This window comes from Lissotriton vulgaris, chromosome 12 (assembly GCF_964263255.1).
Source record: "Lissotriton vulgaris chromosome 12, aLisVul1.2, whole genome shotgun sequence".
Taxonomy (NCBI): Eukaryota; Metazoa; Chordata; class Amphibia; order Caudata; family Salamandridae; genus Lissotriton; species Lissotriton vulgaris.
In genome coordinates, this window is record NC_141700.1 from 800317835 (window position 1) to 800342618 (window position 24784).

Here is a 24784-nt window from a genome sequence, read left to right on the forward strand (position 1 = left end):
CTACTGGTGGTTGCCTCTCTCCTGGGTGGTCCTTCCACTCGTACTGGTCTGTTGGGTTTGCCCTCTTTCGTGGGCATCCCCTTCTGGTCTGTTGGTTTCTTGTGAGTTTTCCATGAAGCCGCTTGGCTTTGGTATGTGCTCACGATGTAAGTCATGTGGCGAGGAAGACTAACGAGGAGGTAATGCCCCGGTTACTTACCGGTAATCTTCATTACTCCGGGTATAGTCTTCCTCGCCACATGAGTTCCCATCCCTCCCTCCCTGTCTGGCTATCGGCTTCATGTTTGTGCTTGGTTGTTTCAGGCTGATGGGTTGGGCCGGCCCGCCTCTTATATAGGTCAGGTGGTAATGGGTCGGCCATCTTGGGAAGGGATGGGAGGCATGGGAGGCTAACTTTTTGCTTTGGAGGGTTCTGGTGTGGAGCTGAAGCTCACTATGTAAGTCATGTGGCGAGGAAGACTATACTCTGAGTAATGAAGATTACCTGTAAGTAACCGGGGCATGTGTGCCCCATAGATGTGTGAACAGAATTGTAGAAAGTGTTCCCAACCACTAGATGGCGAGCATGCATTACTTAGAGTTTTCAAGAACTGACGCCCTTCATGCCCCACTGTACTAATTATTTTCCGTCCTTCTTTCATAGAACCGTAGAATCAGCTTGGACAGGGCAGAGGTCACCGGGGGCAGTCCAGAGAGGGTTGGACCCCTGGCCCTCAGTCCATCGAGCAGCGACACCAGCGAGCAAAGTCGACCCCCCCTTTAACAGGCATCAGTCGACATGAGACTGGCAGGTAAGCGGTGAGTGTGCCAGACAATGACAACTGCACTGGAAAGTGCATCGCCTCACCTGTGAGCAGTGCCTGCACACATCTGCCCCCTCCCCCACCCACCTGACCCTCCAGCCCTTCACCTGACTGCACTGGAAGGAGCTTCACCTCACAGGTAAGCAGTGCCTGCACACATCTACCCCCTCCCCCACCCACCTGACCCTCCAGCCCTTCACCTGACTGCACTGGGAGGTGCTTCACCTCACAGGTACACTGGGTATGCACAGAGCAATAGCCCCCCCCCCTCACCTGACCATCAGGCCCCCCACTTGACTGCACTGGAAGCTGCTTCACCTCACAGGTAAGCAGTGCCTGCATACAGCGACCCCCTCCCCCACCCACCTGACCCTCCAGCCCTTCACCTGACTGCACTGGAAGGCGCTTCACCTCACAGGTAAGCAGTGCCTGCACACAGCGACCCCCTCCACCACTCACTTGACCCTCAGGCCCCCCACCTGACTGCACTGGAAGGTGCATTACCTCACAGGTATGCAGTGTCTCCCTACAGCTATTCCCAGTGACCCCACTGGTTTTCATGAACTGGCTGGACTGACCCCACCGGTTCACAGTGTCTACTCACACTTACCTACCACACACACCTTCTTGGGCTCACTCAAAGACTGCAATGGAACAAGTATCTTCTCTCAGGACTCACGCCCCTGTGCCTCTTCCCCATCACTTGACGTCACCAGAAGGCTTACACAGATCGCTCTTTGAACCCCACCCTCAGGCCCCTCCCAGGTGACGTGGAGATCTGCGAATGGTTTGATGCACGGGGGCACTGGGGTAAACAATGTTTACCAAGAAGCGTTTTCCCTGCAGGGAATCACATTGCGGTCGTGGTAATTCCGCATACCATTACTCCGCAAGTCGGAACAACGACTTGCGTTAGTGGGGGGTGTTGGATTTAAAATCCAACACCTTCCCTAGTGTCTGCACAGACTGGAGTTGGAATAGTAAGTTATAATATTCCAACATCCAGCGCCCTCCCTCCGCAAGTCGTTGTTCCGACTTGCGGAGTAATGGTATGCGGAATCACAACGCGGTCGTTGTAACGACCGCATTGTGATTCCCTGCGGGTAAAGAAAATGCAGGATAACGTCCTGTCACACACCTGATGTCTCAGAGGGAGTGGAAAAAGGAGGCTAATTTAAGAAATGTTGAAAGAGTGATTCTGAGGGTCAGTAAATCCCAGGGCAAAAGCATGCACTATGCACACTTTGAGCCACAAGTATAATTTTGGGCCACAAGTATAATTATCTAGAACTGCAACTTCCTAATTGCGTTTACCAAATCGCAATTAGGAGATCTCAATTCCTGATCTAAGAATACATCAATTTTTCAAATAGTGAATCTTAGTGGGTCGCAAGTCGACTTACCTGATAAACATTAACGAGGTAGGCCGCAGTTTGCGACATATTAGGAATCGTAGCAATCCCAGGAATGGTGGCCTGGTGGGGTCAGCTGACCATCACGTCTGTGATTGATTTTTAAAATAAGAAGAAAACTTTGAAGTGGGACCACTGACTGCTCTTAAAAATATGTTTTCCTGCCTTAAAGGGCAAGGACTTCCATTGAGGTGTAAGTGGGGACCAGCCTCGACCAGTTCACTTATGCATGAGCCAGTGCATCCTCTTGCACCAAAGGGTCGCAGGGCCCCTCTTGTTCTTTCTGAATAAGAGACTAGCAGCTGCATGTATGACGCCAGCCATGGCTGCGTCTGTCAGCGGGCTGAGTCTCTGTAGCTTAGCATGCATGAGTGCCATCTCCACAACCATATGACCTTCTTCAGATAAACATGGGGCGTCATGATCCTGCCTTCATTTCAAGAAGGAACCCTAAACCACTGTCCTTATCTCAGAGTGCACCCCTAGACCGCCCTTGAGGATATCACCCAGACTTTAGATGTTTCGGTGTAGTCCTGCCTATGGTCAAAGCATGATGGATGGCAGGGGGGGGCGGGGCGGTGATGCGTGTTGTGGTAAATTCATTATGTAGCATGTGAGGTCGGGCGTGGCTTGGAAGCTGAAGATAGTGGTCACGTGAGCCTGTAGCTCCGCGCCGGCCCGCAATTATCCTGCCACCCCGGAGGCGGAGGAGGTCCAAACACCCCTCCCAGGATTAATCTGACAACCGGAGGTGTTCCGGAGCAGACTGTGGAGCTCCCTGCTGCTTGGAGTCATTGGCGCGCTCAAGGACAGCACGGTAATGGAACTGGCCTGCCTGTAACTAAAATAGCGGCATTGCTCCGGTTGGCAGGTTGGAGGAATGGCCTATGATCACCGCGCGGACTGCTGTTGGGCAGAGAAGAGGTGCAGGCTCCCGCAGGAGCTGGCCGTTGGCTCTGGAAAGCTCCTGTGGGTCTTAAGAGGCCCGGGGATTTGTAGGTGATGGGGACCAGCCTCAGAGGGCTTGCGTAGACACCAACTATGGAGCGGCGAGGTCCGGCAGCTGCGAGTGCTACGAGGCAGTGAGTCCTCGAACAGGGTGCTGGTGGCCAGCCCGGTGACCCTGGAGGAACTCTGGAGTGAACTGCAAGGTAGAGCGCACCCCTGTGAACTGGTGTGGAGCTCCTGAGAAGTGTGGAGCCTGCGCTGTAGATCACCTGATTGGTGGCTTGGCCTAGCTGTGACCCGCTTGGAGACCGGGGAGCACGAGGGGATGCCATTCCGCATAGGTACAGTGAACAAAGTACGCTTGAGAACTCTGGCCACCGGGGCTGTGGGAGGAGCCTGGAGTAACCTTCTGGGAACCCGGTGGCTGCACTGAAGACTGTGGGCCTCTGCGCACCTATGAGGAATGTGAGGACTGTGCTGCAATTCCCCGGATTGGTGGCTTGACGCGCGGCCCGTTTTGTGACCAGGGGAGACCCAGGGAGGCACCCTGCAGCAGTGGTGCAGTGAAGAGTGTGTGTTTGGGGACTTGGACCATTCAGGACTGTGAGTGGGCCCCTGAGTGCCCTTCTGGGAACCCGGTGTTCGCATTGGAGGCTACGCCCTACCGGAGACACTGCCAAGAAGGATACTTGGTGTAAAGTGAAGCGCTTGGACCAGTTCGGTGGAGAAGTGACGGAATTGTACATCCAAGCCTGGCCGGCAGCAGGAAACTACCCAGACCCCGAGACCGGTGTGTATATTGCCAGCCCTGTACCTGGAAAAGTGACTTGGGCACTGGAAGAACGAAGTGGAAGCATGTGAGTAAAATAATACGGGACCCGCAGTGAGCTAGGTGAACAACGCCTGCTGAGTGAAGATCCACTGATTGGGGGGAGTACCTGAGGGGACAAACTAGCCTCTAGTCACTTAACTTTGATTTTGCGTGAGCCGGGAGCTGTGGAGGGGACTGCAGAGTGGCGTGATTAGTGTGGGAATTGCATGTACACCTCCAAAAAGCACAAACTGAGTGAGCGCGCTACCCATCAGAAGCAGCGCGAGTGTGGGTGCTCCTGGACCGCGGTGGGAGAGATCCCTTGTGGTATAGACCCGTGGCTGTGTCCCGCTGGAACACTTGGAGAAGCTATCAGTAGAACCTGAGTGACGGTTTATTAGAACCTGCTACCAAAGTAAAGGGGAAAGCAACTGTAGCACTCCACGGTGTTACGAGACCAAATAGGGCAATGATCCTTGGGGACAGTCCGCTATAGTGGTGAAGAAGCGAAGACCATTCTGCTGAAATTGGTAAACCATGAGCAAAAGCGACTAGGAATGCCCTGGAAACCAATGATACTCTTCTAGAAAAGACATAAAATGATTTGGGCAACCCAGTGCAACAGCAATTGGCGAAAATTCTGGAGACCACTCTCCACCAGGAAATCAGTACTGTGTTGGTGGGCCTAGGCCTGCTCAGGGTGGAGCACAAGAAATTAGCTGAAAGAGTAAAAGACACAGAATCCAGAATAACAGTTATTGAGCCAGCGCAACAATCACTAGAGACCACATAGACCGCACCCTGGAATGGAGAGCAGAAGACGCTGAGGTTCGCAATAGAAGGAAGAAAATAAGAGTTCTGGGCCTTCCAGAAGGAATCGAGGGTAATGATATAGTGATCTTCCTAGAACAGTGGCTCCGCACTGTGGTGGTCCCGAGGGCTTATCCAACACCCTGGAGAGAGTGCATCATGTCCCGGCCAGACCGCCGGCCCCGGGCTGGCCTCCTAGACCAGTGGTGTCTAGGCTCCTCCATTTTCGAGATAGGGAGGCCCTCTTACATAAAGCTCGGACTGACGGTCAATATCCTGTAGACAACAGTAGAGTTTCCATCATCCCTGACTACACCCTGGACGTTCAGAAAAAGGGAACCTCCTTCCTAGAGGTCAAGAAAGCATTCAAAGAGGAGGTGCTCCAGTATTCTTTAATCTTTTCTGCCCGATTACGCATACTCCTAGATAGAAAGACGCACTTTTGTGATGATCCAGGTCTGCCTGGGAGTGGCTGGAAGCATGCAGAACCAGAATCTCTCAGTCAGCACAGACACGGGTGATAACATCCGAGAGGTGAGAAACGAGGAAGAGATCTATGCGATGCTCCAGAAGAGGGGTTTCGGGCCGACCGACGTCCGCACAAACCGAAAAGAGAAAGCAGAAGCCCTGCAGGCAGAAGCAGCCATCATGCAAGACAAGTGACCCTGTTCGAAGACCGGGACTTGCTCCTCGAGAGAAAGTGAAGGGATGGACTCGGACTCTTCCCATAGTGGCAGCATCATAACACTGCCTGTCGTGACCCCGAAAACTGCGGATGAGATCATCTGATGTAGAAGCGAGTTGGTGACTATTAGTGAATCCTTGGGGGTGGGAGGACCCCTGATGCCTGCCGGGGAGCAGATTTAGATCACAGTGGCTCGGGCCAGTGCGCCCTGGCCATATGACCTGCCTTAGTTAACACCTCTATCATTGTCACCCCCACTGAGTCCGCCTCCTCTTTGGAGTTAGACCTCAGTTAGTGTTTTGATGCTATATATAGTGTTTGGGCAGCTGGCTGTTGTCAGACTGTTCTGGGGTTCGGGAGTTGTTCAGCGCCAAGGTTGCTGTGTTAATTGTTTTTCTTTAGTCGTTTGCAGAATGGAGTGGTCCAACAAGATTACGGGAACATGGGTGGGGGGAGCCTACGGTGTGACTGGCAAGAAATACGCTGCTACCATGGTGCAAACACATAAAGCCATACGGTTTCTGTCCTTGAATATCAGAGGGATGAGAACTCTGGCTAAGCGACACATCTATTCTTATTTAAAGCGCAGAGATGTACACATAGCCTTTATCCAAGAGACGCACTTGGCCAAAGATGAGGCGGGGAAACTTTGTAAAAGGTGGAGAGGTCAAATCTTTGCAACAACCTCCTCGGCCTTCTCCAGAGGGGTGCTGATATGGGTAAAGCCTGCAGTCTGCTTTGACTTCACACACTCTGTGATAGGCACGGAGGGGAGGTACATAACTCTAGTGGGCAGATTGGCGGGATGGGAGATAACACTGGGTAACATTTATGCAACCAACCATGATCAGATTATATTTCTGGGTATGTATAAACAAAAGCAATCCACAGTGTTTTAGTATTTGGTGTGGTCCCTACAGTGGTGGGGAGCACAGGGTGTTCTTTAACTACCCCTCACACACCAAAAGGACCCTTGGTGTCATGCTTCATCATAGGGGCCTTCGTATCACTCTATGGAATGCGGCGTGCTACTAACCTGCGACTACGAGGGAGCACTTGTTGTCTCTATGTGTGGTTCGTGAGGGTACTGGACAATATGTGAGTGGTGGGGTCAAGAGTGAGATAACGTGTAAGTGTCTCTAAAAAATACCTGGCATATGAGTGTTGAATTATATTTTATTCTGTCTCCATGCTGGTATTGTTAAAAGGGTAGTGGAGGAGTTACTTTGTATATAATGTACAATACCTCACTAGTGCGTCAGCATGTTTAGAAGCTAGGCTTCTTCTTCAGGACGGGGTGCACAGATCCCCACCTTACTCACGTCAGAAAGTAAGGGGTTAAATTACACGTACTCTATGTCTAAATAGGTAAAAATATTAAATGTGCTTAATCGAACTCGATGCTCCTGCAGTGAGGAACTGGAGAAAAAAGACAAGGAAACAGAAACACATGTTGTATTCATGTTGTAACCTCCAGCACGGTTAGAAAGTGTCCTAAAGAAAGTGACATTTTGTTACTTCCAGATACTTAAGGTCATTCTGATTCGGTGCAGTGACCTGTAAAACAAGCATTTGCAATGCAATAGGGCTCGCATTAGTAAAGTTAGAGGTATTAGTATTGTAAATGACAAATTTTTTATTTATGTTTTTGTTTTGAAAATAGCGAAATTAATAACTTTGTCATTTACAATGCCAATAGTGTTAACTTTTGCAAACGTGACACCTATAGCATTTGTAATGCAATATGTGTTGTATTTACATGACTTAGATGTATTAATATTAAAAATAACAATGGGTTGTATTTTTTTTATATTTAATACTTAAATAAAAGTTATTGTAATTTACAATGGCAATAGCTTAAACTTTTGCAAATAACTTTTTGGAAGATTATGTTTAGTGTATTTTATTGTGATGAAAATACAAGAACAGAAGTGAAATATTAACTTTTTTTGTGACATTTGTAATAAAGCTTGAAACATTGAGAGAACATATTTGAATCAGTTGTTGGTGAATGGTTGCACAGATTGATGCTGTGGTGGCTCTGAATGATGTTGTGGCAGCGACGAGTGATGCTGTGGCGTTCAGTGATGCTCTGGTAGCGCATAGTGATGTTGTGATGCCCCTGAGTGATGCTGTGGTGATGCGATGGATAGTGAGGGCGATAGATAGATAGAGGGAGGGCGAAAGATAGATAGAGGGAGGGCGAGAGATAGAGGCAGGGTGAGAGATAGAGGCAGGGCAAGAGGGTGAGGGATGGAGTGTGGGCGAGGGATGGAGTGTGGGCGAGGGATGGAGTGTGGGCGAGGGATGGAGTGTGGGCCGGGAGAGGGATGGAGTGTGGTGCGGGGGAGGGATGGAGTGTGGGCGGGGAGGGCTAGATGGAGTAGGGTGAAAGGATGGATGGAGTGCGGGGATGGATGGATGGATGGATGGATGGAGTGGGGGGATGGATGGATGGAGTGGGGGGGATCGATGGATGGATGGAGTGGGATGGATGGATGGAGTGGGATGGATGGAGTGGGATGGATGGATGGATAGATGGAGTGGGGGGATAGATGGATGGAGTGGGGGATGGATGGATGGAGTGGGATGGATGGAGATGGATGGATGGAGTGGGATGGATCGATGGAGTGGGGTGGATGGATGGATGGATGGAGTGGGGGGATGGATGGATGGAGTGGGACGGATGGATGGATGGAGTGGGATGGATGGATGGATGGAGTGGGATGGATGGATGGATGGAGTGGGATGGATGTATGGAGTGGGGGGATGAATGGATGGAGTGGGGGGATGGATGGATGGATAAATGGAGTGGGATGGATGATTGGAGTGGGATGGATGGATGGATGGAGTGGGGGGATGGATGGATGGAGTGGGATGGATGGATGGATGGGAATTTACGAGAGAAGCGGGAGGACAGCGCATAACAATGAGACTAACAGATCTGAGACATACTCATGTGTTTTTGCGGTATGATTAAGCATCAAATGAAAAGAGCCTATGGAGCGCCACAGTAGACTTCACGTTAGTTCGAGATAGAGACTGGGAAGGAAGGAAAAAGCACCAATTAAAATCAGGTGCGTGGGGTCTCTGTGAGAAAGCTAGTCGCGGGCAGCATAGAGTAAAGGGGCACTTACTGGGAAGGCTGAATTTAAATGCCAGTATCTTGAAAAACAGCTGTATTGTTCGGGTTCGAAACTTAGAGCTGATTAATCTATTAAAGGCAAGTGAAAAGGATCAGGTGGGCTCAAGTGTTCGGAGCCACACTTTTAGCAGAGGCGGCAGATTTACTTAATATTTTAGGATGAACCCAGGTCACTGAATGAAGGCTCAGGAACGGAGAGTGGAGCGTTTCCTGCTGCTACGGCTGCCTGCGCTGAGTGCAAGGAGGAGCCAGTGTGGGGGAAGGTAATTAAGGCAATTACAGCTGGAGGGGCAATCAGAATCTCAAGGGCCGTGACATATCATAGCACTGCTCTGCCCACACTGACGAGGGAGGGATCTAGGGCAGAGGTAGCAGCGCCATCACAATGGTAAGAGAGTGACCCTCATGGGTATACCCCCAACAGACAGGAATGCCCCAGCAGTTCGCAGAAGGTGAGGAAATGTCCAGAAAGATGGACACTGATGGCCAAGAGTGGAGTGGAGTGGAGCATGAACACAAATTGCGTGTGGGTTCACCAAGGAAATCCACACAGGATATCACACAGATCCTGCGCCAGGTACACTCACATGGATGGTACGTCCCAGCCATCTGACTGCAGTGCAGAGCCGAACTACCTGTCATGAGCAGTGAGTAGCTGCGAGCAGTCAGAAAATAGGATGTGATCGCTGCTGAAGATTGCCAGCCAGCCAGATGTTTATTATTTCTTCTATTATTTCTTCAATTGTATTTGAAGCCGTTTTATATGAAGTTGAATTAAAGCCAGTAGATGGCGCTGTTGCTACACAGTCGACAAGGTTACAGTTGAACAATGGAAGTGTGAAACAGCAGGGATTAATTAAATGTAATTAGCGTGCGCTGGGGTGAATGCCTGAGGCCCAGCTGCCTGTGCAAGGAGGCTGGGAAGCAAATGGCAAGCTCGTGCATGAGCACATGCACTCTTGAAAATCCGGCCGATGGTTTGACGGCTATACTCTCGTCCTATTATCCCTTGCGGGATCAATAGGACGAGCCCTAAAAATACCAAGAACAAGACACACAGACACATAACATAAAACACACACTCTATTCAGAAGGACATTAGCTATGATAGTCCTGTATTCAAGAAAAGTAAATTCTAGGCAAAGAACATATGGTAGAAAAGATGCGTACTTTTTACCAGTCGTTGAATTGTGACCTGAGCCTGATAAACGGAGGGATCTGGTGCTCATTGAGTAACCTGGATATTCAAGGAAAAAGACAAATGGCACATAGTTTTTGTAGAGGCTTTCGTTACGTACTCCCATGGAATCCAGTGGCAGACCCTCTGGAAGCTGGACCCATAGAAACGTAAAGTAGGGAACAAACTGATCGACAGAGCCCTGGGTCTTGCTAAGCGCAGAATATATTTGGATTGGAAGTCCTTCCAGGGGCGTAGGGTTGAACATTGGAAGCGGGATGTGATCCTTTGGGCGGATGCAGAAGGTAGAGCATAGAGCTGGGAGGAGGCGGGCTAAAGGAGTGCCTAAACCCCCTACAGCCGATTTAAGGTCAGGAAATGATGATGTCTTGTGTGCAACCACCAAGGAAGAGGGAGGGGAAGAGCGAGATAACCTAAGAGAAGACGTTGAGCCATCATGGCTTACTACTATCCCTATAAAATCAGAGTTGAGCATGCTGACTTTTCCGAATTACGAGATGTGGTGACATGTAATTTGGAATATGTTAGATGACGCTATGGGGTGAAGTTGTTCCCTCTCATTTGACGCACCCCGGTGGGCCCGTGACCCCTAATCCCGCATCCACTACAGAAGAACACCTAACCACTATCCTTCACCACTCCACAGCAAAGGTTTAAGTTTGTTTTAGAAAAGTTTTTTTTACCTCTGTAAAAAAAAGATCATTAATTTATATTGGGCTATATTGCCAAATCCTGATGCAGAAATACCGGCCGCTCATGTGAGAGACCTAAAAGAAATGTACATCAAGTAATGGAGTATATATCATTGTTCAGTAAGATTTTGAGGGTATCTTCATCTTCAATACATCTTTATTCGGATATGAAATATCCATAAAAGCACAGAGCAAGATACCAACAAAAATGTACATTTAAAAAACATTACGCAATTTAAAACAGTAAGCACACAGGGACCTGTGAATTGTAACATGCACGCCAATAAAAATACGTGTATACAAAAAGACACAAATGTGCAAAGCAGCGAATTCTTGATAAAACTTATAGTAAACTTAAAATGTATGGCAACATTTCTCATAGCAGGTAGCAGCGTAATTTGATAAAGTGCGAAGAGATTTAACAGATAGCAGCACAATATGGTATGAGTGCGGTCAGGTGTAAGAAGCTAGCAGCATAATACATTAAAGTGTGGACAAATATAGGCTGTGAAGTTCGGACCATGAAATACATGACAACACTTTCTCCAGGGCACCAACCAAAATCCAAGCTTAAGTTCCCTGGCAAATAGCAGCAAGATATAACAAGCACTGGCGTTGCCAATAGGTCTCGCAGTAGGAAAGTTGGAGCTATTGGTTTTGTAAATTACATTTTATATTTATGTTTTGTGATTTACAATGCCAATACTTTTAACTTTAGCATATGTGACACTTTTAGTATTTGTAATGTCACATGTTTTGTATTGACTTGACTTAGATGTATTGATATTACAATTAACATAAAGAGGAGAGGACATCATGGATGCTCACTTCAAGCACACACAAAATTTAATAACGAAACCTGCCCACTCCCAGCCAAACACAATGAAACAGTATTCACGGTGACGCCTGTGCCCAGCAATGCCTGAAAAAAGGTGTTCCTATGCACAGGGCATCTGGATGCTCATCTTCATAACCATAATGGAGTGAGTCAGCCAGTCCCACCACACCGGAGTAGTGTACAATATAATCATGATAAACTCTGTGTCACAAATTAAGCACCCGGGCTCTCCTTGTAATGAGCTGCATTCATACTATAGTCAGGTTTTTTAAAAATTTTCTGTAATGAAGGAAAACACAAAACTAATAGTATTTAATTAACTAATCAGGGGGCATGAAAGTGGCGCTGATTCTGAACAAAGAAATGCAAGCTCAAAGTGAAAGCTGCACCTTTAATAAATAAATAAAGGCACACTGCCATGAATTGTGTTAGTGGCGTTCACCTCTGCTACTCCTTTACATTAGTATTGAAAGCGGCTCAGTGGAGTTACATTTTAAGTCAAAGTGTTGCCGTACAAACTTGGGAACTAAGAGGGAATGGTGCGTGGGGTTTCAAGCTGCTTGCATAGTACTTACTCAAAACTACGGTCTACAAAATAAACCAGCAGGCAAAGAACAACAAGGGAGGAAGGGTGACGAGACGCATGGGGAGCAGCAGCCTTTGATGTGCCGGGCGGCCATGCAGTGAATAATTAGGGGAGGAGAAATGCCGGCCTGAGGCCGATCGCAAAGCAACAGATGGCTGTGGGGTATGACAAAAGGAGAGAAAGCCTGTGAGCTTATGAAGCTACAAACACTACACGATTCACACCACACACAGACAGGGCCTCATTCGATCATACAGAATTAAGACACCTACTTTAAACCATTTATGAGTATTAGGAATCTTGCTCAAAGTTTACTGTATTTTTAGGATTACCCTGATCACAGTCTCTTCTTTCGTGGGTTAGACATACTGCTCTCCTGGCATTAAAAACCCAAGAAACTAACAACGAGATTTTGAGCTATTGGCATTGTAAATGGCAATGCCTTTTATGTATGTGATCAAAAAACCTGCAATAATAAAAGGCATTGTCATTAACAATACCAATATCTCACAAACACACACTGACATACACCCAGTTTCTGTGGCACTTCCCAGTCATTTATACTAATGAAATATTAAGATTGCCATAATCAGTAATCAGTCTCTGGTGCCTTGATTGATGGAGAATTTAAATGAATCACAGTCTTTTTACAGGGTTCTAGCCCTTGTGGTGCCCGGCTATAAGAGTGAGTTTATTGGCAAAGCAGAAGCTGTCCTTACGTTCCGTGCCTCCTGTTCAGCGCTCTGTGAACCCTGCAGTTCCGCTGCGCTCGGCTACTTGTTTCCCTAATTGAAAGATCTGGTTGTTTATTACTCACGGAGCCAAAGTGCTGCTTTTAAAAGTAGCAGATGAAAATACCACGCTGTATTAGATGTTCCAAAATTGCAGCAGCATGCTGCCTGCCAGGGTAAAGCAATTCCATTATACATTTATGGACACCTGAAATTAAGGCGCGCTGATGGAAGAGCATGTAGCACGTCTTTAGCCCGATTTGTCCGTGATAAATGCTAACAAAAGCTATCACAGTTCTGCATATATTTATTGGCCATGCTAGAGGTTGGTTAAGTGAATTAAGTGCAGCCATGGTCAGGTAATTTTTACAGAGAGAGTGGGGTGGAGGAGTGAGGAAAGAGACACAATTAAAGCATAACCAGTGCAGCGCACATGAAAGAGCGCAGTGCTGATAGAGCTCATACCTCCAGTTTTAACCGGACACCAGAGCCAGTCTACGCCTGGGGCAGCTGTGAGGAGCAAACACAGACCAGTGCCCCCTACTCTGAGTTAAGTAGCACAGCCCTCCCCCTGGTCCGCCTGCTGGCTCTGTTGCGAGGCAGGAGCCTGCTCACTGATTGGGAGGGAGGGTGTAGAGGAACCGGGAAAGACACAACAGTGAAAGCGAAATCAGTGTGGTGCTCGTGAAACGCGTGAAAGTAAGTATGTCCACATTTGTTATAAAGTACATAAACAAACAAATGCATCCTGCAAGCAGAAGCGGGGGCAGTTTACTAAAGTAAAAGTATGTTTGCACACAATAAACAAACAAATGCGTTCAGCAACCAGAAGCGGGCGGCAGCTTTACTGTTAAAAAGTACATAAACAAACAAATGTGTCTGGCAACCCGAAGCGGGCGGCAGCTTTACTGTTAAAAAGTACATAAACATACACTCCTGTTCAGCGCTCTGTGAACCCTGCAGTTCCGCTGCGCTCAGCTACTTGTTTCCCTAATTGAAAGATCTGGTTGTTTATTACTCACGGAGCCAAAGTGCTGCTTTTAAAAGTAGCAGATGAAAATACCACGCTGTATTAGGTGTTCCAAAATTGCAGCAGCATGCTGCCTGCCAGGGTAAAGCAATTCCATTATACACGCTACAATGAGGATTGCAGCGCGTCCTCACGCTGTTGATAGGTATGAATAGAAGCGTAGTCTGCACGCAGGAAGAAACACAGCTGTGGAAAGCAGTGCGACCTCGCTCTCAAGAAAATACGAGAAGGAAATACAACGAGAAGGGAGGGGAGAATGGCAGCAGCAGATGAGCCCGATTAAAGCGGATGAAAAGGGAGGGGGGAGGAGAGAGTGCGATGCGAGCAGCAGCAGGGAAGGGGGCGGAGAGGAGGCTCTGATGGAGAGCGATGTAAAGCCATGCTTTGCAGCAAACCCTAACAAGAAGAGACATGGAACTCGGTGGGCTGTGTAGGCATTTTCCATGGCGGGAGAGCCTGGGTCGGGAATGCGAGCGAGGGGAGGCAGGCAGATTACGAGGGAAGCCGGATGGGGGCGGGAGAGCCTGGTGGGGGAGCGTGAATGCGCGAGGGGAGGCAGGCGGATTGGGAGGGAAGCCTGATGGGGGCGGGAGAGCCTGGTGGGTGGGCGTGAATGCGAGAGAGGGGAGGTGCTGGTGTGGGAGGGGGGAGATGCTGGTTTGGGAGGAGTGCTGCTAGGGGAGGAGAAGCCGGATGGCGCGAATGCGAGAGAGGGGAGGTGCTGGTGTGGGAGGGCGGAGTTGCTGGCGTGGGAGGAGTGCTGCTAGGGGAGGACTGGGCTGGGCTTGGATGCGATGCGCGTGCATGTACACGGGCACTGCATGAAAACCGCGGGGCTGAAAGCCCTTTGGTTTGAAGATGTTTTCGCCACATGAATTCTCGCTACGCTCGATGCGCTTGCGCGCATCGATAGGTCGCGAGACCTAAAAAGTACAATCAAGTCTATTATAAAGTACGCATGGAAGCACGTGAACGGATTGCCATCTTCAAAAAAGAGCTGACACAGAAAATTAAATCTTCCCCATTACACTTAAGGATTTCCCAATAGGCTATTCTAAAGTCAATAATGGCCAGTGCCTTGAAAACAGGGATCAGCAATTGTTTGGTATATTTTTGATAAAAATTACAGAAGAATAAAAAATGTAACATTGATTGATTGCCACGACTGACGCAGGGACAGGGCATTTGCTCAAGGCTAATGTTAAAGCCTAAAGGGAAGCACAATAAGTGTTTTAAAGTGCCTGCCCTAAGACGAAAGAGCAAACTTCTCTCCCAGCGACTAATGTCCTTTAGGAGGTAGCTGGGTGGCACGTGTGATGGGGCAATCAGCATCCACCAAGGACATATACCGTGCGACTGATGATTTAGAAAAATCTGTTGCATGCCTTATGTTGCTATAACGTTCGTATAAAGCCTCGTGAAGAATATTTTTATTTATACCGTCCATGTCACTTGGGTTTAAAAAGATATGGTCAAAATTCACATTAATCAGGCTTTCCCTAACAGCCGCAACCAACGGTATATCCTCACCTTTGTCACATTTAAGACAGACAGCTATGATTTCTCTCGTTAACCCGTTCGGCGCTTATGACGGAACGGTTCCTTCACGGCCCGCTCGACGCGCCTGCGCGGCGCTGATTTCACGTCTGCACGGCGCGTTCTATTGAGCGGGCGCGTTCGTGACGGAACCGTTCCGTCACTAGCACAGCTCACCCAAGGCTCGTGACGGAGCGGTTCCGTCACAAGCGCAGGTGAGCCATGCGACCCCCCCACCCCCTAGCACTGCGGCGGAATTGCCGCCGCAGTGAAGGGGTTAATGTTGCTGCTGGATTTTGCCAAACCTTTAGCCAAAATATGGCCGGGCGAGACCTAATGTAGTCCTCAATGTAAAACAATTTCAACTCCCTGTGACAGACAAAGTGTGAGGAAGAAATCGGCGCCCCCAAAAGTCTCCGGAAAAATCTATTTTCTTCTACCTGGATGCTACGACACTTTGTAAGACCCCAAACTTCTGCACTATATGTTGCAGTAGGTATGCACTGTGTTTTATATATTTTCAATAAAGCTAGCACTACCTCAGTTCTTTTAGGTTACGGCAGGCACAAAATTGAGTTGGTAGCCTTTAAAAATGTACTCCGGCTATGTGCCAAATGAGCTGCCCAAGAACCATTATCTGAGAATCCTAGCCCCAGAGGGTATCATTAACCTGATTATTGAATTGCGGCCCGGCGATAAACATGCTAATTGTCGACCAGAGCTCTTATGAGACGATATACCTTGAAATGCCATGTTGATCCAGAAGTGGTTGCTGTATGCAAACTTATACACTGTCTGTGTTTTGAACTGTTATATAAGAAATGCCAATAAAAATAAGTAAAAAAAACATGCATCATATGAGGTCAAGTAAGAACACTTGGATCTAAATGTGGGTGCCCTCCGCGTAGGGCTGCAAGAGGCAAAGCCGTGGCCTGTGGTAGGCAGATGTTGTGGATGGGAGGGGAGAGCTGGTACCACAAGGGGACCGCACAGTCTGCGTGTGGCCGCATGGATGCACTTTGTATTTTACTATAATGACCATTGTGTATAATGTCTGCAGCTCTCACCTCTCCTGCTCTGCTTGTCTTTCAGACTCAACTCCAGAGGCGATGCTCTCCTGCAAGTCTAGAGCCGCAGAATCAATGAACATGGGTCTTTCTGATGTGGTGGCGCGAGTCCACAGGCCGCGGAGCCTGAAACCCTAGGGCTTCTGATGCACTACCACTCACAACCAGGGAGTGCGAGGACTACCCCAGAGCAGCCTTCTTCCAGCCCATCTGTGAGAAGTGCAGGACCACCCATACAGAATCCACCCCGCTCAACCACAAAGCGACCAATGCCCAAGCTACACAAGGTGAGACGCAACAGGACCACCCTGTAGACCGCACACTACGACCCGCCAAAAACACAAGACCCTCATGCTGAACCCCCTACCACTGATGAAACAAGCGCATGAAGGACTACTGCGCCTACCCACAGACCAATGACTCCAGGGTGAAGGATTCGCCTGCTAGCATACTCCGCCAATGACCAGAACAAGCAAGAATGTAACTGCCAACACCCCTATAAATCACTCCAGGTATGAAGGGTGCACCTGCCAAGACACACACACCTGTATGACTCCAACATAGAAGGATCCAGCTGCTAACACATGCATGACTCCAAGGATGAAGGGTTCACCTGCCAAGACACACACACACCTGTATGACTCCAACATCGAAGGATCCAGCTGCTAAGACACATCTCACTCCAAGAATAAAGAGTTCACCTCCTAAGACACACACACCTGTGTGACTCCAACATAGAAGGATCCAGCTGCTAACACATGTATGACTCCAAGGATGAAGGGTTTTACCTGTCAAGACACACACATCTGTATGACTCAGCTGTAAAACAAACCTCACTCCAAGATGAAGAGTTCACCTGCCAGCATACACCTGTATGACTCCAACATAGAGGATCCAGCTGTTAACACGCGTCACACTGTAAGGACGAAGGGCTCATGTGACAATTCGTGGACAAAGGACTCCACAAAAGGCTCCTAGAAAGTAAAGCTCATCACCAACCACACACACACTAGGAGGAAGGCAAGTCATCAAATAGGAAGCAAGCGCATCAGAGGGGCGCTATTGCCAATGAATGGTAACCAATCAGCAGGCTCTAAGCCCACTGCAGGTTATTTGTAAAACCACAAAAGGTCTTTCAGCACCAGACAGCTTGCACTCGCGGGTAGGCGAGACCTAAAAACCTAAAAAGGACTAATCGCTCAACAACTAGCCCTGGACCTTCACGGCAAACACATGTAAGAGCGGGGGAGGGGGGAAGCCGCTGCCCCAAAACTCCAGCCGCCCAGGGCGCCCCCCCCCCCCCCCCATTTGCTAGGCCATTGGACCGCCAATGTGGAAGAATTGCATGCTTATGTGTAGGTTGCTGTGTACTCATGAATGAAAAATAGAATGTTTACGCACCCAGAATAAGAAGTAATTATCCAGCATATTGATGTCTCCTGCAGTCCCCTGAAGGGTCTTTCTACAGTGAAACGCGAGCACGAGGGGTTCAATCTGTGCCTGAAATAAAACACAGATCCAGACGCTACCCTGCAGGAACTGTACGATTGTCCCAGTTACACTATGTTACTCTGGGGGTGTGGGGAGCGGAAGAGGGAAACACATACAGTGGTCCAGTTGAGCAACGCTGGTGGAAACACCAGTTAACCAGTGACATCTGGATTCTACTCAGTGGATTTACTGACATTTGCATGTTTGGACACCTGACAGACTGCTGAGTCTTACAATGTTCTTGGGTGTGCGTGTTGTATATGTCTGTACGTGTGTGTTTGGGTCCTAGTTAGACAGCAACCGAGGGTATAGCAAGGCGATGATACAAGGGCGACAATCCATGTACAAGGATGCACTGTGTCATCAGAGAGAGGTTGGTTGTCATCTGGGGTCCAGGCCCAAGGATCCGCGAAGCCCTACTGATGAGTCCAGAACTGTTCTCTCCCAGGAGGAGTTCTCAACTCTTTCTTGAGCTGTAGGAGTGATGCGGCGAGCCTGGTGTGGGGTGTTTGCTCTCCTGGTGCAGGCATGCCTCTAAGTTTGTTATATCTCTTCCTTCACTCCCAGGCGAGTAGGGCTCTCCCTCTGTACAAGTGAGAGAGGACCGGTGCTTGGACGATGTTTTGTTGATTGCGGTTTGATTTTCCTTGGAGGGGGCAACGGATACCATGCTATGCTCTCTACAGCTTGGGAACGGACACAGGAGCAAGTGACCTGCTGTGTGTGGTACACAGTGCTGTGTATGTTTATGTTTGTTGGAGAGCCGGTCCTGACTTTGAGAATGTTTGTTGTCAATAAGCATGATTCCATCTGGTTGCTGTGTTATGCAGATTTGTAGAGCGCGCTATCACTTGGGAGGGTATCCCGTCGCTGTGCAGGTGAGAGTCTAGCCACACCCCCAGGGCCTAGCGGGACTCCTCGAAAAGCCACGTCTTCTGCTTCTTGTTGAATTCCAGAAGTGAGACGGAGGCTCTTATGGGAGGTGTCGGTCGTTCCACACTTTTGGAGTGATGCAAGAGAAGCTTTGACCACCAGATCTGGTTTTCCATGTGCGTGGGATTTGTGCGAGTCGGAGTCCAGACGAGCGGCGGTGCCTGGAAGGTTTGTGAAGGCAGATGCGATTGTTGAGGTGTGCTCGGACAGTGTTATGTAGTTCCTTCATAGTGTGGGTGGGGAGTTTGAATTGTGCTTGTTTGTGAATGGGGAGCCCATACAGCTCCTTCAGGTGGGGCGTAATGTGAGTGCGGCGTGGGTGATTGGGAGTGATTCTCGCCGCTGAGTTCTGAACGGTCTGCAGCCTTCTGGTGAGTTTTTTGTTGATCCCGGCATACAGGATGTCCCATAGTCCAGCTTGCTTGTAACCAGGTCATGCTTAAAAGATTTCCGGGTGATGATTGGGAACCATTTGAAAATCTTCCTCAGCTTCTTCCGAATGAAAGCATTCTTGGGTGGATTTGTTTGGGGTGGACACTGCACATTCCAGGCTCAGAACGAGGAGAGGCGTTCTTTGACTTGGCCGATGCCTGTGAAGTCTTTCCCGTCCACCCGGGTACTCTGGGGATATTGGTGAATCCCAATCCTATGATAGGAAAGAATGATTCTGGGTGGTTCTTTGTGCAGGTTGTAGATCATCGTGAAGAGGATGCCTGGCGTACCAAAGGCCATCGATGATGCTGTCATCCTGGAGTCGCCCATCAGGAGGGTCTACCCTGGGGCAGGGCAAGAAATTCTCTTTCTTTTTTAACTACACAGATGTAGATCAAGCTACAACCAGATTTAGTAGAATCCACATGTAATTGCTCGGCTGGAGTTTCCATCAATACACATCATTCTACGCGTGTTCCACATAACTTGTGTATTTGTGAAGCACAAGTTCACCCTTCGCCATCTTGACTCTGAAGAATAACAGATGTTTATTATGACTAAGGCTCCCTGTTTTCCATTTTTATGGATTTTTACAGATAAATACAGACAGAAAACAATGTGTATTGGTATGCAATATTTGACAGCTTAAATAGCTAAAAGATAACAGAAATCAAATTATGAGTGTGCGGCTATAAGTTAAATAAATATGGAAATGTACAGTTTTTGAACTTCATTTATACACAAAACACAAAATAAATATGGATAAATACATATAAAATGGCACAAAAAATAAATTTGGATGAATGCAGACGGAAATGTTGAAAAAATAAATACCATGAAACCGGGAGCCCTAATTATGACCCAACTCAAATGGCGCTCATTTTAGCGACCTCAGAAGGATAAAAAGCTGAGTTGGCACCCCCAAGGATTCAAACCTTTGACTAAGAGATCTTACACAGATTCCAGGAGTGGGTGCATTATCTCACTGAGCCACTAACCCGGCTATGATGGAAAGGCAGAAGTTTGCTTCTTATCTTTTATTTCAGATGCCCCAGTGACACCTACATCTTCTTTTAGATGCTTGAAACCCTCGGAATCGGCTCAGGTCCTGCGTCCATGGGCTCAACATTGTATCTCAAAAAAGGAAGGAAGTGCTTTTTCAAAGGTGCTTCAAACATTCAGACATTGGTGACACCCTACGCCGTGGCTTCACGGACTCCACACTGACCCTTCTTAAAGGCATCCTACTACTCACCGCAGCACGGAAACCCACCTTCAGTCTGCATCTGTGACACCGCATGCTGTCACAACGCGGTCGTTATAACGACCGCGTTGTGACAACACATACCATTACTCCGCAAGTCATTACAACGACTTGCGGAGGGGGTGGGGGGGGCGGTGGTGAAGGTGTTGGATTTAAAATCCAACACCTTCCCTAAAGTCCGCACAGACTGGAGTTGGAATAGTAAATCTTACTATTCCAGCATCCAGCGCCCCCCTCCGCAAGTCATTGTAACGAATTGCGGAGTAATGATATGCGTTGTCACAACACGGTCGTTGTTACGACCGCGTTGTGACAGCATGCGGAAAAAAGGTATGCGGAGTGAAGAAGGTTATTCCCGCAGCACGTCTCATCCAGGGCCTAAAGTTGGATCCCCTTGTTAGCCGGTATCATCTTTAAAACCAGCATCATCGTTTACAACGCCATCATGACCAGCACCCCTGCTTACGTTGCGGACAAGCTCGCCATCTCCAGTAGATCTCGGCACACCCGCAGCCAGGTCACCATCAGACGGCAGACTAAGAAGTGTGAAAAAAAACAAGACAGCATGCCTTTTCAATCAATTCACCCAGGATGTGGAACAGCATCCCTGAATCCATCAGGGCTGCCCCAACGCTGCCAAAATGTAGGAAAGCGTTGAAAATGCACCCCTTTAAGGAGCAGTCCATCACAAGGCATTGCCAGTCCACAAGCCAGCTTCCTCTCCTATCACTCGTAGACTTTACGCTTGTTTTTGATCCTGTGCAGCTCTTCGGTGCTTTTTCCACCAGGTTTGTGCTACACAAATACCGCGTCCATCCATAAGCGCGAAGGGTCCTCGGTGCATCCGCGGCAAGTGGCAGACTCTCACTGCTCTCTGTCTTCACTTTACTCCTGGGCTCTTATAATAAAGTGCATTTTAATGGGAGCATTCTTGAGGCTCTGCAGTAGCCCTAACTCCCCTTTAATGATGATAATTGAGGGGTGTACAAAATTGCAGTTCAGCAGGCGGGATTGGTCGATATTCATAATTATGCACTTAATGAAACTGCAACAAGTCCTAAGGGTGTTTCACAGCTGAAAAATTAACAAATAGTCAACTTGCTAATTATTTCTCCTACAAAGTTATTCTTGCAATTTTATTCCTTCGGCATTTTTTTTATATATGACTGTCACAAATACAGTTTAATTGGCAGAGCGTTCCATAGAGTTGTTTAAAGTGTCTGGATGTGAAATGATGGAATTGTTCAGAGCCCTTGTGTCTCAGAAAGAGGAGGGCTGCAAAAGGGATGTTTGGGGGTTTGTGTGTGAGCCACAGCCTCCAAAGAACAAGATTTCAAATACTTAATAAGGAAGTGATTCAAAAGGACCAGAGAGCGTGGTTTTGACATCCTAGGGTGACATCTTGGTACCAAACAGGCACAGCTGCCCACACCCAGGAGAGCCCACCGCAGGAACACCGCAGAGGCTCCGGTTGGGCAGCCCCTGGCAGCCTCAATGCCACCGTGTACACAGAAGCAGGGCTCTGCTGCTACTGCTGGGCTTAAAGTATAATAATTAAAGAATGGATGGATTTGAAGCAAATGATGAGTATGGGTCTTTCTCTGCACTTTGGGAGGTTGGGACAAGCAGCTGGTACGCGCACCAGGGAGAGCGTCAGCGTGCGGCTTGTCTGCTGTGGTGCTCCATTGGCCAGTCATGCTCCACTTGACCATCTCTTGTGATCAGCTCCACCAATCCCCCAGCAGGCTTTGCATCCAAGGAAGGGTCACTACAATACCTGTGCAAGCACCAGGGGTGTGGCTTCCTGCAGTGTGACCTTTGCTCCCAGACTTCCTGTGAGCTCACCTGAAGCTCTGGTTATCCAAAGTCCTCCAGCCCATGATCCAGTGCCCAGCATAGGGTACCCCAGGAAAGCCTTGTGCCCTAAAGGCGTAGGCCAGGGACTTGGACCAACCTGGAGTGGAGCAGCGCATAACGCATGGACCTGGAAAACCTGACCGCTTTAATGATCACTTGCAGAAGCCAAGACTTGACTTCCAGGCCAGACATGGCGGGAGGTTCATCCACCTACCTGAGACACCTGCAGCCATCCACAGCTGTAGGGTCTCGAGCTCGGGCCCGGAGCCGCAGCATAACACAGACCCAAGGTTTCATGTGGTTCATGAGACCTGCTGGTGGCCATGTTCTCCACACGTGTGGTGGAGGCTGATGGACCTTAACTAGAGAAATGTTTAGTGTCTTAGGATAAGGAGGGCTGGCGGTGATGTGAGGTGGATGCCACTGAAAGATACCCTAAGGCCTTTAGGGAGATGTGTTCCTGATACAGGAAGTAGCTTCAAACTGTTGACCAGCTCCAGGGCAAACATTTGCCAAGTCCCGGACAATATACTGCATTCTTTCTGGTGCTGAATCTACTGTACTTGCCAATGGCCCTTCCTACCAGGAACAGACCCCCTGCTCTATGGCGCTGCCACGCTACTCCGGACATTTGTAACGGAACTGACTATGAGCCCGGTGCTCGCCGGTCCCTTGCGCCCAGCCAAGCCCATCCAGCCCGGACTCCGCTGACTTCACTCAATCTTCCCATAATGCAATTGAGTTCCTGTCTCCCCTGCTCGGTTATTAGCACGTGCATAGTTACTTCATGTACATTATTATTTTTATTTTCACCCATTATTAATCATAAAGAGAGAAATAGGGCTGTGACATAAGAACAAAAACTGATATAGGACTTTTTAGCCTAAGAAGCAGCCCTCATTTCTGAATGAAAGAATTACATTTGCTATGATATGATGCTTTTGGAATCATACGAGGCCTAAATGACATTATTGTAAGAAAAAGAGACTACATATATATATTCATTGATGATTGTGAAGAAAGGCTCACCTTATTACATTTGCCCTGAAGAAGTCCTTAGGGACGAAACATATTGGTTACGGTTGTTTTAAGAAGAATTTGAATAAAGAAAATTGGAACCAGACCTGCTGAATGATCTTGAATTCTTTTACTTAGTACTATGCTTGATTTATATTGATTGGAGGCTGGATCATGGTGCATTTTAAATACTTGATAACATTGCACCAAAGCAGCTAAAAAGAATACCTAGTAGACACTCCAAAGCCAGGTTCCACTGTAACCTTAATGAGGAAAGGCGCAACCTACGACTCCCTGAGAGGTCATGGAGAAGTCTCCCTCCATACCACACCTTAACCACATCGCTGCTTGACAAATCCCTCTGCTGTGCTGGACAGCAATGAAAATGGTTGTGGTCATGACGAGCTCAGCTCGTCATGAGCACAGGAGCACTGTACTGCATGACGAGCAGAGCTCGTCATCAGCATGCAAGGGATTAAGCACTTGAGGTCGACAAGAAGCTCCTACAACAAGCACATCCACTGACAATGCCAAAAACAGACCCCAAACCTTTTTGAAATCATCAAGCAACAAGCAATTTGCAAATCTAGTCACCATTCGATAGATAATGGGTCATTGCCAAGCGGAGATTCATCCTCTGCCTAATTTATTGAGAAGACTAGAAAGATTGAATCAGAACTGCACCTTGAATCCCAGCATCTGCGAGGCCAGATTCAGTCCACTCTCCTCCCAGTGCAGCACCTGCTGAGATCCCCTCATATTGGTTATACCACAAAAAATAATGGTACTTGGCATGCCTTCAAACTTCCCGATGAAGTCGATATACTCAAAATATTAATATCAAAATCCTCTAACCACTTTAATGTTCCCCTGCCCGCCAAGCTCAGCAAATGCTTCAATCTTCGATACATCAGCTTTCGACTAAGCTAGTCAATGCTTCTCTGTCTCAGGGCATGATTCCTGATTGCTTAAAGACTGGACAGGTTGCCCCAATCCTAAACAAATTAAATGCGGACCTGCCTAACCTCAACAATTTCTGTAGAAAGACCAGCATCCTAACACTAGCAAAGTTATTTGAGAAATGCGGGCACCTGCAACTCTGCAAACGCATTGAGGATTTTCATCTCCTTGGCCATTGCCAATCCGGCTTCAGATCGGGTCACAGCACTGAAACGGCTCTAACACACTTCGTTGACGATGCCCTGAGATCGTTTCATCTGAACAATCCTTGCCTGCTTATTCTTCTTGATCTCTCATCTGCGTTTGAAATGTTTAAACAAGACAACAAGATTAACTTTCTGGATAGAACAGAGGTCTTCAATCTGTGGGGCGCGACGCCCAGGGGGGCCGTGGAGTCATGAGAAGGGGGTCGCCCTCTTCATTTACAAAAAGAAACCGTCCCAGACTGTTTCTTCCGGTAGGTAAAATGCTTTCCCTAAAGCGTTATTCAGGGACTCTCCTGTGCTGTGAAATCGAAGCCAGGCAGACATCGAACCAC

The 24784-nt window shown here is 48.2% G+C and overlaps 1 protein-coding gene across 2 annotated transcripts in view; it reads left to right on the top strand.

The window, feature by feature from the left end:
* LOC147678767 (uncharacterized) overlaps positions 1 to 19865 on the top strand; it is a 158211-nt gene extending 138346 nt beyond the window's left edge. For both annotated transcript variants that reach the window (XM_086946223.1, XM_086946222.1), the window contains exons 4-5: positions 644 to 791; positions 16318 to 19865. In XM_086946223.1, the coding sequence (XP_086802349.1) occupies positions 644 to 763 (120 nt within the window). In that variant the 3' untranslated portion in view covers positions 764 to 791; positions 16318 to 19865. The remainder of the gene's footprint in view (positions 1 to 643; positions 792 to 16317) is intronic.
* Positions 19866 to 24784: the final 4919 nt, after the last annotated feature.